Consider the following 15,743-nt stretch of genomic DNA (forward strand, 5'->3'; position numbering starts at 1 on the left):
CAGGCAAAGTCCGTCAGTGTAACGCAGGGTGACCCAGCCCGGCTGGAGTGCAGATTCTCAGGCACCAAACCGCTCAAGTGCAGATGGAGGAAGGCGGGAAAAGAGCTGAGGTCGGGTGGGCTCTACCGGGTTCAGAGCTCAGACTGCAGCTCCGTGCTCAACATCGTCAAAACACAAACCAGTGACGCTGGTGAATACACCTGTGAGGTTTCTAACGCTGCCGGGTTCAGTTCTTGTGAAGCATCAGTATACGTCTTAGGTCAGTTTATCCCAAGGTTTCATATCTTATTATTTGTTATTTTCAAACAAACTAACACTGTTTTGCACTCTGTATGAAACAGATCAGATTATAAAACCGTCTTTCACAAGAAAGCTGAAGCAGGCAGAAGGAATCAAAGGATCGTTTGCTCATCTGGATTGTCTTGTGTCTGGCTCGCTGCCGATCACCATCCAGTGGTTCAGAGACCAGAACCAGATCCAGGCTGATGACAAACATAGATGCTCATTTTTTGAAAATGTTGCGTTTCTGGAGATTTCTGATATTGACAGTAGCGACAGCGGCAGTTTCACCTGCATGGCTTCCAACTCAGCGGGATCTGTCTGCTGCTCCGGCTCCTTGTTTGTTAAAGGTTAGAATTCATTCTGCAACCTCAGCTCATTCTGAATTCTCTGACTGTGTTATCATAGACGTTTTGGGTTTTGTCCCTCAACAGAACCTCCATGTATTCTTGAAAAGCCTGAGTCCATGAACGTGTTGCCGGGCTCTGAGGTCCAGTTTAACGTTCTACTCTCTGGCACGCCGCCACTAACCATCAAATGGTTCAAAAACAAGAAGGAGATTCTGTCCGGTGCCGGCTGCTCCGTCACCAAAGACAACACCTGCAGCTCATTGGAGCTTCTCTTTGCTAAAACCTCCGACTCTGGAGAATATGTGTGTGAGATCCAGAACGACGTCGGCTCCACTTCATGTCAGACGACACTCTTTGTCAAAGGTCCATATTATTCTCTACTGGTCACTTTTCCGTGCAGCGATCACCACTGTGTATAACTGTATTCTGTATTTTTTCAGAGGCTCCTTGTTTTACTGACAGACCTGAAGGTGTGTCCATAGTCCGAGTCGGAGACAGTGCGATGTTTGAGTGTGAGGTCGCAGGTTCTCCACAGATCTCTGTGCACTGGTTCAGAGATGGAGCCGTGATTCAGCAGAGCGTCAAACACAAGATGTCTTTCTCAGACTCTGTAGCCATTTTATGGATTCATGAAGTTAGTGAACAAGACAGCGGGAAATATTTCTGCGAGGCTCGAAATGAAGCCGGCACACAGAGCTGCTGCGTGGAGCTAGAAGCCAAAGGTTGGTTTACCTCCACTTCTACATCTCGGCAGCATTTCTTTGAGATGATTAGATATAAGATCCCAGAAGGAAATCAGAGGTTGTTCTAGTTTGATTTGCTTTGTTATTTCAGAGCCTCCATCATTCATTGATGAGCTAACGTCTCTCGAAGTCATTAAAGGTTCCACAGCAGCGTTCAACTGCAAAGTGGCAGGAAGTTCTCCGTTAAAGTACACGTGGTTCAAAGATAGAAAGCTCATCAAATCCAACCACAAGCGTGTCACTGTTGAAAACCAGGGCAGCTTGAACATCCAGGACTGTAATGTGGAAGATGTTGGTTCTTATCAGTGCACAGCAGCCAATGAGGTTGGAAGCTGCACTGGTTCTGCAGCCTTGTCTCTGAAAGGTTGGTTTTACAGATGATTGAACATAACCCTGATAAACATCAGTCATGTTCAGTGGCTGGTATTAACTCGCCTCTCCTGTTTGCATCAGTTCCCCCAACGTTTGTAAAGAAGATGGAAAATGTCTCCAGTGTTCTGGGAGACGCTGTCGTGTTTTGCTGCGTCGTGGATGGTTCTCAGCCTCTTTCTGTAGAATGGAAAAAAGACGAGAGCTGGATCCCAGAAGACTCAAAGATCGAGAGAAAGTTTGAGACCAAAGAGGCGACTCTCCGGATTCCCGCCTGTGAGGCCGCTCATCACGGAACATACGCATGTCGGGTCGTTAACGAAGCCGGGCAGGACAAATGCTTTGCCACTCTTGTAGTGAGAGGTACCTCTTCTTCATGCAAAGCTCTTATGACTCACATAAAGGTAGATCTTACAGAAAATGCTCATCTCTTTTTCTTGGTTTGGTAGAACCACCTACAATCCAACAGAAGCCAGAGGTGGTCAAAGTGACGAGTGGAGATCCTGTTACTCTTGAATGCAGCGTAGCTGGAACTCCTCCGATCAGTGTTAGGTGGAGCAAAGAGGGCAACGAGTTCCAGAGCAGCAGGAAACATCGTCTCTGCTTCGAGAACAACCGGAGTCGTTTGAACATTCAGGCGTCGCAGCTGGACGACAGCGGACGATATCTGTTTGAAGCTACTAACTCTGTTGGAACTTGCAGCTGTGAAATCATGATGGTTGTTTTAGGTTTGTAAATGAATCTCCAACTCTTAGTGGAACAAGTATAATACATTGTAGAATTGTTTTTGTTCCTGGGATTGTAATTATGTATTAATATGGTTTCAAACAGAAGAGGTCATTCCTCCAACGTTTGTCAGGAAATTAACAAACATTCAAGCAGTTCTGGGCTCGGTGGTCACGATGGAGAGCAAAGTGTCCGGTTCTCTTCCTCTGTCCGTCCAATGGAGCAAAGGGAAACAAAGCATCAGCAACAGCTCCAAATATAAACTCCTGAACACTGACAACACAGTTTCACTGGAGTTCCCTCTGACAGAGAGCTCTGACACAGGAGAGTATTCCTGTACAGTGACCAACCAAGCAGGCAGCTGTGTGTGCAGTGGAGTTCTTACAGCTAAAGGTCAGAATTCAAAGGTCGACTTGCTCACATTCTGAACTCAAAGTTAGTTCTGTACTCTCATGCTGTTCTTATGGTTTTAGTGCCACCAAGATTTGTCACTGAGCCTGAGTGTCAGGCAGTTGTTCCGAAGTCGACTGCACTCTTCCGAAGTATTTTTGATGGAACGCCTCCATTCACAGTGAAATGGTTCAAGGACGACATGGAACTCATCACTGGGCCATCGTGTTGGATTAGACTGGAGACCTACTCCTCCTCTGTAGAGCTGAACTCCGTTGGAACTCCGCAATGTGGGATGTATTCCTGTCAAGTTAGCAACGAAGCCGGCTCCGTGAAAAGTGCAGCAGAGTTGTTGGTGAAAGGTTGGACTTGGTTCTTTTTTGTCCACCATTCACTTAACTGCATCTTATTCGTACCCATTTTCACAGCTTCTCTTTCTTCATCTTCATTTCCTCCACCTGACCTCGTTACAATATCTTTTCTTTTCAGGAATATCTGTCTTGTCACCCGTCCACATCCTCCATTCGTCACATTGATGCTCAAGTGAATTTTATACCGACGATGGTAACTTGATCTTTTCTTGATTTTGCAGAACCTCCTCAGTTTGTCCTTAAACTGCCTCCTACTACCTTTGTGAAGCAGTGCCAGGGACACCGCTTCCAATGCAAGGCCACGGCCTCGCGCTCCCTGAACATGAGTTGGTATAAAAACGATCAAAAGATAACCGACGGAGGCAACTATAAAATAATGTTTGTTGACTCGGCTGCGTACCTCCAACTGCGCACCACAAGCTTGGAGGATAACGGAGTCTACACCTGTGAGGCTCACAATGACGCTGGCAGTGCGAGCTGCAGCAGTGTCCTCTCAGTTCAAGGTCAGCTATCAAGTAGATTCACAGGTTTCACCTTGTGTGGATTTTGTTTCCCCTAAACTTGTGCAGCATGCAAAGGAAAGAATTACTATTCCCTGTGATGCAGATTATTATATTACATCTGGAATGGAGAGTTTCTGGAGATGCCCTTTCTAAAGTCTTCAGCATGGAGTCCGACTTTTTATTTCAGTCAAAACTGATTTCTGTCCTCCAGTGTGTCAGAGAGCATGAGTCTGAGTGCCACCTCTTTTTTAAGACGTGTTTTTTCTTCATTTTTGAAAACCTGACCAACGGAATGACCTTGACTTACCTTTTTCGTGTTTGTTTCTCTGATCCCACCGTGAAATGACCGACCCTCCTCTCATAGCATGAACATTAAGTCAGTCTTTCCATTTCCTCACTAATGATCATTGGGCTTTTTCCCGTCAATGTCTGGATGGATCCTCAAGCATGGACTGAACCTCAGCATGACCCTGGATAAGGATTTGATTTCCAGGGGAACTGTCCCACCGATTTGCTTGCAGTGAAGACTTGGTTGTCCATGACTGTTACTGCAGTTAATATATCTCACTGTATTTTCCAGAGTCCCCATCCTTTATCAAAACTCCAAACCCAGTGGAGGGCATTGAAGGGAAAGAGGCCAGCCTACATTGTGAGATGTATGGCACTCCACCTTTCCAGGTTAGCTGGTACAAAAACAAAAGGCCGCTAAAGGAAAGTAGGAAATATAAGATGGTGAGTGAAGGCAGCTCTGCCACGCTTCACATTCTGAAACTGGAGCGAGAGGACGCTGATCTTTATGAGTGCAGGGTGTCCAACAGTGTAGGAAGTGAATCCTGCAGTACGACCATTACTCTTAAAGGTTAGTACAGAACCAGTGGCCATTTCCTCAGAGCTTAGGTTGAATATAATCACGTCTCCTCACTTTTGACCTTTCTGTCACTATTCAGAACAACCGGCGTTTGTCACAAAGCTGGTCGACCAATCAGTGAGGCTCGGAGAGCAGCTGACTCTCACAGCTACAGTCAAGGGCTCTGAGCCTCTGACTGTGTCCTGGGTTCAGGATAAAGATCAAATTCTCAGAGACGATGACAACAGGAAGATCATGTTTGAGAACAACGTGGTAACGCTTGTTGTTCCCAAGTGTGACTCAACCACGGCTGGTCACTACACCTGCCAGCTGAAGAACGACTCTGGAGTCGTGCAGTCGGCTTCCCTCGTGGCCGTCCTAGGTTTGTAGCGTTCCAGATCGATTTGGTTACCACTCATGAAGGCGTGAGGATTCGTATGGCTTAATATCTTCTTCCTGAAATTTTTAGAACCTGCTGCTATTGTGGATAGTCCAGACTCCTTCAACGTGAAGTCAGGGGAAATCGCAGCTCTTGAGGTCAGAGTATCTGGCTCTGCAGAGCTGAAAATTAAGTGGTTCAAGAATGACAAAGACCTCTCTGCTGGCGCCAAGTACCAGATGTCCTTCACAAAGAAGGTTGCCACCCTAAAGATTCGTTCTACTGACAAAGCAGATGCTGGAGAATACAAATTAGAGGTCACAAACCACATTGGTTCAGCCTCTTGCAAAACTAAACTTTCTGTCTCAGGTTGGTGGCCACTGTAGATTTTTTAATGCTTCCTATTTTCTCATGAAATAATAATAATAATCTTTTTACTTAACATTCAGCTCAGAAATGTTTATAACATGTTACATGTTGTGTTTTTCACAACAGATAAGTTGATTCCTCCAAGTTTTATAAGGAAGCTGAGAGACACCCACCTTGTTGTGGGTAAGCCTGGTGAGATGGAGTGTAAAGTTACTGGTTCTTCACCTTTAACAACTTCCTGGTTCCACGATGGCCAGGAGATTAAGAGTGGTCCGAACTATGACATCAGTTGCTCTGATAACAACTGCAAACTGATAGTTCCGATTATCAGGATGTCAGATTCCGGCAAATACACCTGCAAAGCTGTAAACGCTGCAGGAACCAGTGAGACAAGCACTTCCATGAGTGTGACAGGTCAGTAGATGAGAATGAAGTCGCAGTTTATCATGGGATCAAACAGAAACCTAACAATTATCCTACAATACATCTTTTTTATTCGAACCCAGAACCTCCATCTTTTGTGGAAACACCCGAGGCGAAGGAAATGTTGGCTGGCAAAAATGTGTCTTTGTCAGCTAAAGTGCGAGGCAGCGCCCCGCTGAGAGTGAAATGGTTCAGAGGAGCCAAGGAAGTTCAGCACGGACGAGGCTGTGAGATTTCCCTGAAGAACGACGTCGCCACTTTGGTTCTTCACAAAGTGGAAAAGTCCAACGCTGGAGAATACACCTGCCAGGTCATGAACGATGCTGGGAAGGAGAGCTGCCCAGTTTACCTGTTTGTCAAAGGTTTGTTATGAGGATACTTGGTCTTTTCGAACCATCTGTGAACGTCTCCAGATTTATTTTCCTTAACTGATCATCATTACCTCTCTCAGAACCCGTTCACTTTGTGAAGAAGCTGAGGGACATTTCCTCTGCAAAGGGAAAGCCTCTGAAGCTTGAGGTCACATTTGCTGGAACCCCCAGGATCAATGTGTCCTGGAAGAAGGACGGTAAACTCATCTGGGCCTCGTACCAGTACAATGTGAACACCACAGACACCTCCTGCATCCTAGAGGTTCTGACCTCTGACAGGATGGAGGCAGCTGGAAGATATTCTTGCGAAATAGACAACGGAGTTGGAAGTGACAAGTGCGAAGCCCAAGTGTCAATTCTAGGTAAAATCATTAGCATGAGTTATTAAGTTGGGATTCGGTTCTAAAAATTCGTAATCTTTCAACGATTGAGTGGTTATTTTCATTTGTCCATCTAATACTCAACATCTGTACTAAATCATCATCACATCATCTTTCACTTCAGAGCAACCATACTTTGTTGAAACCCTGGAGCCGGTGGAGGTCACTGTGGGTGAACCAGTGACCCTGAGCTGCCGTGTAGCTGGAACTCCTGACATCTCCGTAGCTTGGTTCAAAGCTGACGGAAACCTGCGCAAGTCTGAAACTTGCTCAATGGATTTCTCAAATGGTGTCGCAACTTTGAAATTGATGAAAACGACCAAGTTTGACCACAGTGAATATATCTGCAAGGCGGAGAACCGAGTGGGTTCGGCCTCCGTCAGCTGTAATGTGACCGTGAAAGGTGAAGCTTGTTTCATTCTTCTTCTTCTATGTTAATGAACAACGACTGACTGCAGATCAGTCTGTTGATCACGATAGACACAGAGACTGTGTGGTTCAATTATACAGAGATTGTCCTTAAGATTTCCTCAGGTGAAAAATACTAATGTAGCTCTGTATTCATACTTCGCTCAGTTCCATTGACATGAACATAGAAGCATAGCATTGCATGGCAATATAACAGAGGGCTCATTTCTAACATCAGCTTTGCTTCTCTCAGAACCTGTGCGCTTTATCAAAACGCTGGAGGACACAACTTTCATAGTTGGTCAGCCACTGAAGCTCGTCTGCACCTACGCTGGGAGCCAGAGGGTCCACGTCACCTGGAAGAAGGACAACAAGCTGATTTGGGCGTCTTATCAATATAATGTTAAAACAACCGCGTCAACCTGCATTCTGGAGGTGCTCAACAGCGACAGACCTGAGGCAGCAGGAACTTACACTTGTGAAATCTCCAACGGAGCTGGAACCGACGTCTGCCACGCTCGTGTCAGCCTAGGTAATGTCACAAATATTTAAAATACCATCTTCTTTCCATTCATTAACCAACAGAGACCTTGTGTGGTGGTTCAGGAGCAACGGCAGACTGTGGTGTTCATCAGGGACTAACAAAACGCTCGTATCTAGACAGACGACTACATGATCTCTATAACCTTCCTGCCAGCACAAAAGAATTCAGGCTACATGCAACTAACCCAACCATTACTCCCTCTAGAGCCCGTTCGCTTCATGAGAAAGCTTGAAGACACGTATTTCAGACTCCGCGAACCTTTGACCCTCAAGTGCACGTACACTGGTAGCCAACGAGTGTGTGTGACCTGGAAGAAGGATGGCAAACTGATCTGGGCTTCATATAAGTACAACGTTAAGACCACCAACGACACCTGCATCCTGGACGTCCTCAACAGCGACAGAGAAGAGGCTGTCGGAAGATACACCTGCGAAATCTCTAACGCTGAAGGATCTGACATCTGTCATGCTAACGTTAAACTAGGTAACCATGTTAGCTACCTAGCTCATGATTTCACAACATATTAAATATATTACATTTAGGATTAGTCACATTAATGTACTGTATTAGTTTGATTTCAGTGGCTGAACCATACTGCTTACATCATCTAACACCACTTGCTAACTGATTTCTTAGAACCTGTTCGCTTTGTGAGAAAACTGAGAAACACCTTCTATAAAATTGGCCACCCTCTGACGCTGGAGTGCACGTTCACCGGCAGCCAGAGGATCTCTGTCAGCTGGACGAAGGACGGAAAACCCATCTGGGCTTCCTACAAATACAACGTCAAGACGACCAACTTCTCCAGCACCCTGGAAGTTCTCAACAGCGACTGTCGGCAAGCCGTTGGGAAATACTCATGCGAGATTTCCAATTCTGAAGGCACTGCTATTTGCCAAGCTGTGGTGAAGATAGGTAAAGCCACTAACAAGTGCACCTCATGAATCATCATTCCAATCCTTCCATGTAAACATTAATCATGCAACTAACATCACCATTGCCTCCTGTAGAACCTGTGAGCTTTTTAAAAGCACTGGAAGACACAACCTTCCGACTCGGCCAGCCGCTGGCGCTGTACTGCGCTTACAGCGCTAGCCCCCGCGTCTCTGTGAGCTGGAGAAAGGACGGCCGACCGATCTGGGCCTCGTACAAGTACAACGTCCGGACCACCGAGAACGCCTGTGTCCTGGAGGTTCTTAACAGTGACCGGCTCGAAGCAACCGGGAGATACTCCTGTGAAATCACTAACTCTGAAAACTCTGCTATCTGCTATGCTCAGGTCAAATTAGGTAAATCAAGGATCATGGTCAGTGCTCGTTGTTTTCAGTTGTCAAAAACATGCTAGGAACTATTCTATTTTTCTTTAATGACGTGGAATCTCGTTTTTAGCAGAATTTTACATTCTACATTAATTTGCCGCAGTTTGTGGTTTTCTCTGGTTCCTTTAGTTTCTGTGGTTTAAAAGTAAATTGGGACATCAACAACTGAAAACAATGAGACATATTTACTCCATTTCACTTAATCTCACTCACCTTTTCACTGCTCCACAGGCAACTAACAACTAATGTGCTTGCTTCCTAGAACCTGTGCGCGTTGTGAAAGCGTTGGAGGACACCACCTACAGGGTGGGTCAGCCTCTGAAGCTGGAAGTCACGTACACGGGCAGCCAGCTCATGTATGTGAGCTGGAGTAAAGACGGAAAACCAATCTGGGCTTCGTATAAGTACAACGTCAAGACAACAGACACCAGCTGTGTGTTAGAGGTTCTCAACAGTGACAGAGAAGAGGCTGCTGGGAGATATTCCTGTGAAATATCCAATGCTAGTAGCTCTGCTGTCTGTCACGCTCAAGTCAGACTAGGTAACTTCAGCTAACATGCTCATTCATTCATTTGCTAACAGACCAGACTTCATGACTCGACTAACAACATTGTTGCTTCTCTCAGAACCAGTGCGATTCGTGAAAAAGCTAGAAGACACGTCATACCGTGTGGGTGATCCTTTGTGTCTGACGTGCACGTACACTGGCAGTCAGCGAGTGCACGTGAGCTGGATGAAGGACGGGAAGCCAATCAGCGCTTCGCAAAAGTACAACATCAAGACGAGCGACTCCTCGTGCGTTTTGGACGTCCTCACTAGTGACAGAGAAGAAGCAGCCGGAGTCTATTCTTGTCAACTTTCAAACGCAGAATGCTCTGTGATCTGTGACGCCTACGTCATTTGTAAAAGCTCAAAGAAAGGTACACACATCTCACCTCTCAGTCACTAACACTCACCGGCCAACATTCACAGACACACGGCCCTAGAAAGCACAAGCTTCATCCTGATCTGAGATCAGCTCCACTTCCACTGGATTTTACTGCACAACTAAGTAAACAGCTAAATGGGGAAGGAAACGTTTCTTCTTTTTGTTGTAGTTCCTGATAAGTGAACCAAGCAAACTGACTCAGACCTTCCATCATGGACATGTTGCTCTCCGTTGTGTCATTGGAGTGGAACATGAGCTGGTCCGGGACGTTCTATCTGCTACCTGACTTCACACAATTTAACTAAGGCTAATTGAATTTCATCAGTGATTCATGATTACAGATTACATTGTAGTTGTAACATCTGCTTCTTCACCATCACCTTTGCATCTAACAACCATCACTGCTTCTCACAGAACCTGCTCGCTTCATTAGGAAGCTGGAAAACACCACGTTCACACTCAGCAAACCGCTGAGACTTCAAGTCGCCTTCGGCGGCAGCCAAGCAGTGAGCGTGACCTGGAGGAAAGACGGGCGGCTGATCTGGGCGTCGTATCAGTACAACGTGAGGACCTCAGACTGCAGCTCTGTCCTGGATGTCCTCAACAGCGACAGAGAAGAAGCTCGGGGAAGATACACTTGTGAAATTTCCAATGCCGAAGGCTCAGATATCTGCCATGCTCATGTCACACTAGGTAAAACTAACCAGCTCCTCAGTGCTTGTAGTGCTTATTGTTCATTTCATGCATGTAATGGTTGTTTCTCAGAGATAACTTCTAATGCCACTCTCACCACCTGAGACATTTCATACCTTTACCTAGAGATTAAGATCCGTCCATTCACGTAGCCTCTCCCTTTCTACGCATGACGTTCTCCACGGACTCCTGGGATGTTACGTAGTCGTTCAGGCTCCACATGTACAGGACAGTGTGTTCTATGACTCATTTCAACGTTGCTTCTCTCAGAGCCCGTACGATTCGTCAAGAAACTCCAGGACGTCTGCCACGAGCTGGGCAGACCCCTGAGGCTCGCGTGCACTTACACCGGCAGCCAGAGGGTCCACGTGACGTGGAAGAAAGAGGACAAGCTCGTCTGGGCTTCGTACCAGTACAACGTCAAAACCAGCGACTCCTCCTGCACACTGGACGTCCTGTACAGCGACAGAGTGGCAGCGGCGGGAAAATACACCTGTGAAATTTCCAATGCAGATGGAACTGACACCTGTCATGCTCATGTTAAAATAGGTAACGCACTAACACTTTTCCATTTCAACTCATGCTCCTCATTTGGTTGTCGTCCCTAACCCTAACCTCCCCTGCAACAAGGGTTTCTCGTCCCTCGTGGTCCCGGATGTTGTCTTGTTTCTGGTTTTCTGGTCCTGTGGTTGTTGAGTCTAAAAAGAGTTGGTTGTATATTTACTCAGACGTTTCTACAGCATGTCGTTCACGTTGCTGTGGTTGGGTCAGATACTGTACATCACATTTGGAAAAGTGAGAAGAAAGTTTTTTATTATTAGGTGGATATTGTGTATATGTTTGCTGTTCTGTTGCAGTTCATGTTGTTGTCGTCTTTTGTGCTGCACCTCTTTGTTTCCTGGACGCTCTGGTCACGGCCCGCTGGCCGGGGGACAATACATGTTTACATAACAGCTACTTCAGAACATGGGCTGATTTTCTTCCGTTTCTCTACTAACAGAAAGAAAGGTTCCTCCAAACTTCACCAAGAGGCCCTCGGAGTCCATGGTGGATTCAGTGGGTAACACGGTGAAGATGGAGGGTCGGGTGTCTGGCTCACAGCCACTCAACGTCACGTGGTTCAAGGACAACCATGAAATCTATGCCTCTGACAAATATGACATCAGCTTCAAGAATAATGCGGCTGTGCTGTGTGTGAAAGACTCCAGCAGCTCGGACGGCGGCGCCTACAGCTGCGAGGCCACCAACGAGGCAGGAAAGGCTTCCTGTCGGGTTTCTCTCACCATTTCAGGTATGAGCATGTCGTCTGTCTCGTATCTTACCAACAATGATCAGACTTCTATTTGATTGTGTATTTCTTTAAAATTCAAATGATCTTCAGGTAAAATGTGTAGACACAACACATCTGGAGTCTAAGATCTGTGTTGTGTCATCCATCTTGGTTCAGTTGGTCCATCTTTAATACATTTCTGACGTCTTAGGACCTGAGAACTGTTCAACATGAGCAACATGCATCCATCAAGAGACAGCAAACAGCTGCCTTCCATGTGTTTTCATCTTTTAGCTCATATTTGGCTGCTAAGCTAGCTGGGAACATGCTTGTTAAAATAAACAAGCTGCTTGTTACTAATCAGCTAATTATAATTTTAAAAGATTCTCAGTTTTGTTATAAATTGGACGATGAATTGAAGATTTATCTATTGTACATATAGCTCTGTATAAACAGTAGCACTAGAGAGTTAAATAAAACAAATCTTTTAATGACACGTTATAAACGCTGGTGTCACTCAGTCGTAAGATGCTTTATTTCATAGCTTTCTACTTTTCTCAGGAAGAGAAACATAAAGTTTAGAGACATTTGAGGTTTTCACAGCCGACGTCTTCGACCAGTGGAAGAACAGAAACAACCGTTGGTGGACAGATTCTTTTTTCAGTTTGAAAAGCAAACTTTCCCGTCCCTCCTTCAGAAACTAGCCAAGCTCCTAAATTTGATGTTAGCCTGGAGCCTGAGACGGTGAGCAAGGGCGAGAAGCTGAGCCTCAAATGCCACGTGAGCGGCTCTCCTCCACTCACCATCCAGTGGATGAAGGACAGGAGGGAGCTGAAGTCCGGCGGAAACACCAGGATCACGTTTGTTGGTGGGACGGCCTGTCTGGAGATCAGCCCGGTGGCAAAGACTGACGCAGGAGATTACCTGTGCAAGGCCAGCAATGCCACGGGCAGCGACTTCTGCAAGTCCAGGGTCAATGTGCAAGGTAACCACATTACGTGTCTGAACTTCTCTGATTGTTTCAATCTCTTCTCTTCTGTTGGCTCTTTATTTGACACTTGTTCTTACACTCACCCTTTTCTTCACAGCTTTTAATTTGAGTTGGGTCCAAATGGTTTTAGAAACTTCTGGAGGGTTCAGGTGGTTTTACTCAACGAAAGCTTTAACTTCAGTCATACCTGTGTAATAACATTCTTGTACATCTCACGGCTGCGCAGACTCTTGAAAAAAACTCTTATACGGTGAATGTAGAATGATGTCACCCACTCGGGGAGCAACATTCGTCACAGTTATAATCATTGATACGGGTTCAACGGATTCTACTAATTAAATATATCTATCTATCGATGGAGCAGGTTTCTTGGTTTCATTCACCAAAATTCACTTTCATAATTTTTTCTCAGACAAAGGAGCCAAGGCCGCCCCTGCTGAGGCCGCCGCCCCCCCCGCCCCGGCTGCAGCGGCTCCGGTCAAAAGACTGGAGAACTTGTTCTTCATCGAGGAAACGAAAAATGTTTCTGTCTCAGAGAGTAAGTAAAGTGTTGGACGTCTTTTCTGTGGAAACACTTCAGTGTTCACTTGTTACCTCTTTAAAAAACTGCAGAGACTCGACTTTCATCGTTTAAAAATCACAACATGACGAGTTATTAAAACAATCCATCACAGCAGAGTTACAAACACTGAAAAAGGTCAATGTGCAGCTACATGTTTTCCGTATTTTTTACAGAGGGCACAGCAACCTTCATAGCCAAGATTGGAGGTGACCCGATCCCGAGCGTGAAGTGGATGAAGGGCAAATGGAGGCAGATCACTCCCGGTGGTCGTATCTCCATCCAGCAGAAGGGCCAGGATGCCAAACTGGAGATCCAGGAGGTGACCAAGTCGGACGCCGGGCTCTACCGATGTGTCGCCGCCAACAAGCACGGAGAGATCGAGTGCAGCTCTGAGATGGAGGTTTCCAAAAAGGAGGAAGCGGAAGGACTCGGAGACATAAGGACAAGACTGAAGAAGTAAGACCTGAGTTGATTGTTGGATTGATTGATTTTGTTTGAGTATCTTTTAAGAAGACAGGAAACAGAAAAATGTACATTAAGAGAAAATCTCTTGTGTTTCATTTTTGTTTCCAGGACTCCCTCGAAGCAGAAGAGCCCAAAGAAAGAGCTCGAGGTGAATATCGTGGAGTTGCTGAGAGGTAACGACCCCAAAGATTACGAGAAGATCCTCCATGAACATGGGATCCACGACTTCCGGGCCATCCTGCAGGCCATGGACTTCCTGAAGAGGGAGAGGGAAATGGAGACTGGAAAAGTGGTAAGAGACACACAACCGATCCTGATGATGAAACGTACAAATCAATCTTTAACATTTAAGACTTTCTTGCACTGGTTCACTTTCGACCGTCATCTTTCCTGCTGCAGGAAGTGGAGCACGGAGGTCGGGTTGAAGAGGAGGATGTGGCCAAATTCATCCAGCAGCTGGAGGGACGTGTCGCCACTGAGGTACCAGAAAGTCAATCAATCAATCAATCAATCAATCAATCAATCAATCGATCGATCGATCGACCGACCGACCGACCGACCGACCGACCGACCGACCGACCAGTCAGTCAGTCAGTCAGTCAGTCAGTCAGTCAGTCAGTCAGTCAGTCAGTCAGTCAGTCAGAGGTTATTAGGGTTGGGGTTAGTTTGTCTCACAGATGTTAACGAGGATCAACTTCCTGTTCTTAACTCAACACGAGTCAAATAGAAACTTAGTGATCAGTGAGTAAAGCTCAGTCCCATGTGAGGATCTTCTCCCAGGACACACACAGGTGCTGATGGAACTGAACACAACAACACAACAACACAACAACACATCAACACAACAACACAACAACACAACAACACAACAACACAACCACAGGATCATTCAGCACATCTGTAAACTTTTTTCCTGTTGACGTGCTTTTGTTTCTTATTATTTATATTTGTATGAGATGCAGTTGAACATATTGAGAACGTTGATTACTTTTACTTTTTCAACAGCTTGGTAGTTATTGAATCAAAATTAAAATCAAAATGAAAGGCTTAAATCTGGAGCTTGATCTAACTTTTTGGAATACAACTTCACATTAAAACAATAATTTGTATGTTTTTGTACTTTTTATGCTCTGATGTCGTATTTTCTGATGTAAACATAATGACCATTGCTGTGGGATCTTCAGCCTGTCTCTGTCGTGGAGGACATCAGTGACCAGACGGCGACTGAGAGCCAGAGCGCCACCTTCCAGTGTCAGATCAGGATCAACTACCCAGAGATCGCTCTGACCTGGTACAAGGAAACACAGAAACTCGACAACAGCGACAAGTATGACATCAGCAGCGTGGGAGACCGCCATTATCTGAAGGTCCTCAACTGCCAGGGCAAAGATCAGGGCAGCTACCGTGTTGTGTGTGGTCCTCACATCTCCAACGCCAAACTCACCGTGTCAGGTAAGAGTGCGACTCTCTTTGCTTCCTGTCTGGACTCGAGTCGGTTTTCAGGTTCTAAATCATGTGTCTTCTGTTCTGGTTTTGTGTTTCTTCATCTTAATCAAGTCCTAAAGTCTTGAAAGATATAAAAGCCAATCTCTCAAATAATCAGTGTTTTGAAAAACCAGACGTTAATTGTCATCATCTGGTTTTAGCCGAAAAAATTCCGTTCAGTAAATGCATCAGAAGCATGGAGGTCAGTAAACGTTGCTCCGCCCCCTTCGAGTGCGAGTTGTGCTTCAACTACACCAACGTCACATGGTACAAAGACTCATGGGAGCTCAAAGAGAGCCCAAATATGACTTATGAGTTTCATATTCACGGTTTAAAAACACAGGTTCCCCCTCTTCACTAAAGTACAGCAGACATTTGAATTGAACGTGTCTCAGAAAGTGTTAACAGGGTCTCTGCTCCGTCAGGAGTTGACTCTGTGGTCGCTGGACCGGAGCCGGAGGGAGAAGCTCCAGCTTCCGCCCAGCTTCTCCTCCCAGACAAAGGTCGTTCTCTCAGCCCGATTATCACAATACAGTTAATCAGATTATCACAATACAGTTAATCAGATTATCACAATA

General features: G+C 45.7%; 1 protein-coding gene across 1 annotated transcript in view; it reads left to right on the forward strand.

Annotated features, from left to right (window-relative positions):
- The window catches only part of ttn.1 (titin, tandem duplicate 1), a 148,380-nt gene that overhangs the window by 32,727 nt on the left and 99,910 nt on the right, over window positions 1-15,743 (forward strand). The window contains 29 exon segments of the mRNA XM_061089000.1: window positions 1,464-1,736; window positions 1,826-2,104; window positions 2,191-2,469; window positions 2,573-2,860; window positions 2,941-3,219; window positions 3,450-3,731; window positions 4,312-4,590; window positions 4,679-4,960; window positions 5,048-5,326; window positions 5,453-5,740; window positions 5,833-6,111; window positions 6,201-6,482; window positions 6,625-6,903; window positions 7,162-7,440; window positions 7,657-7,935; window positions 8,089-8,367; window positions 8,463-8,741; window positions 9,034-9,312; window positions 9,398-9,691; window positions 10,114-10,392; window positions 10,663-10,941; window positions 11,393-11,683; window positions 12,360-12,647; window positions 13,066-13,191; window positions 13,389-13,671; window positions 13,789-13,972; window positions 14,080-14,160; window positions 14,865-15,125; window positions 15,284-15,668. Of these exon segments, the coding sequence (XP_060944983.1) occupies window positions 1,464-1,736; window positions 1,826-2,104; window positions 2,191-2,469; window positions 2,573-2,860; window positions 2,941-3,219; window positions 3,450-3,731; window positions 4,312-4,590; window positions 4,679-4,960; window positions 5,048-5,326; window positions 5,453-5,740; window positions 5,833-6,111; window positions 6,201-6,482; window positions 6,625-6,903; window positions 7,162-7,440; window positions 7,657-7,935; window positions 8,089-8,367; window positions 8,463-8,741; window positions 9,034-9,312; window positions 9,398-9,691; window positions 10,114-10,392; window positions 10,663-10,941; window positions 11,393-11,683; window positions 12,360-12,647; window positions 13,066-13,191; window positions 13,389-13,671; window positions 13,789-13,972; window positions 14,080-14,160; window positions 14,865-15,125; window positions 15,284-15,668 (7,794 nt within the window).

The sequence above is a fragment of the Limanda limanda genome, chromosome 16, assembly GCF_963576545.1.
Source record: "Limanda limanda chromosome 16, fLimLim1.1, whole genome shotgun sequence".
NCBI lineage: Eukaryota > Metazoa > Chordata > Actinopteri > Pleuronectiformes > Pleuronectidae > Limanda > Limanda limanda.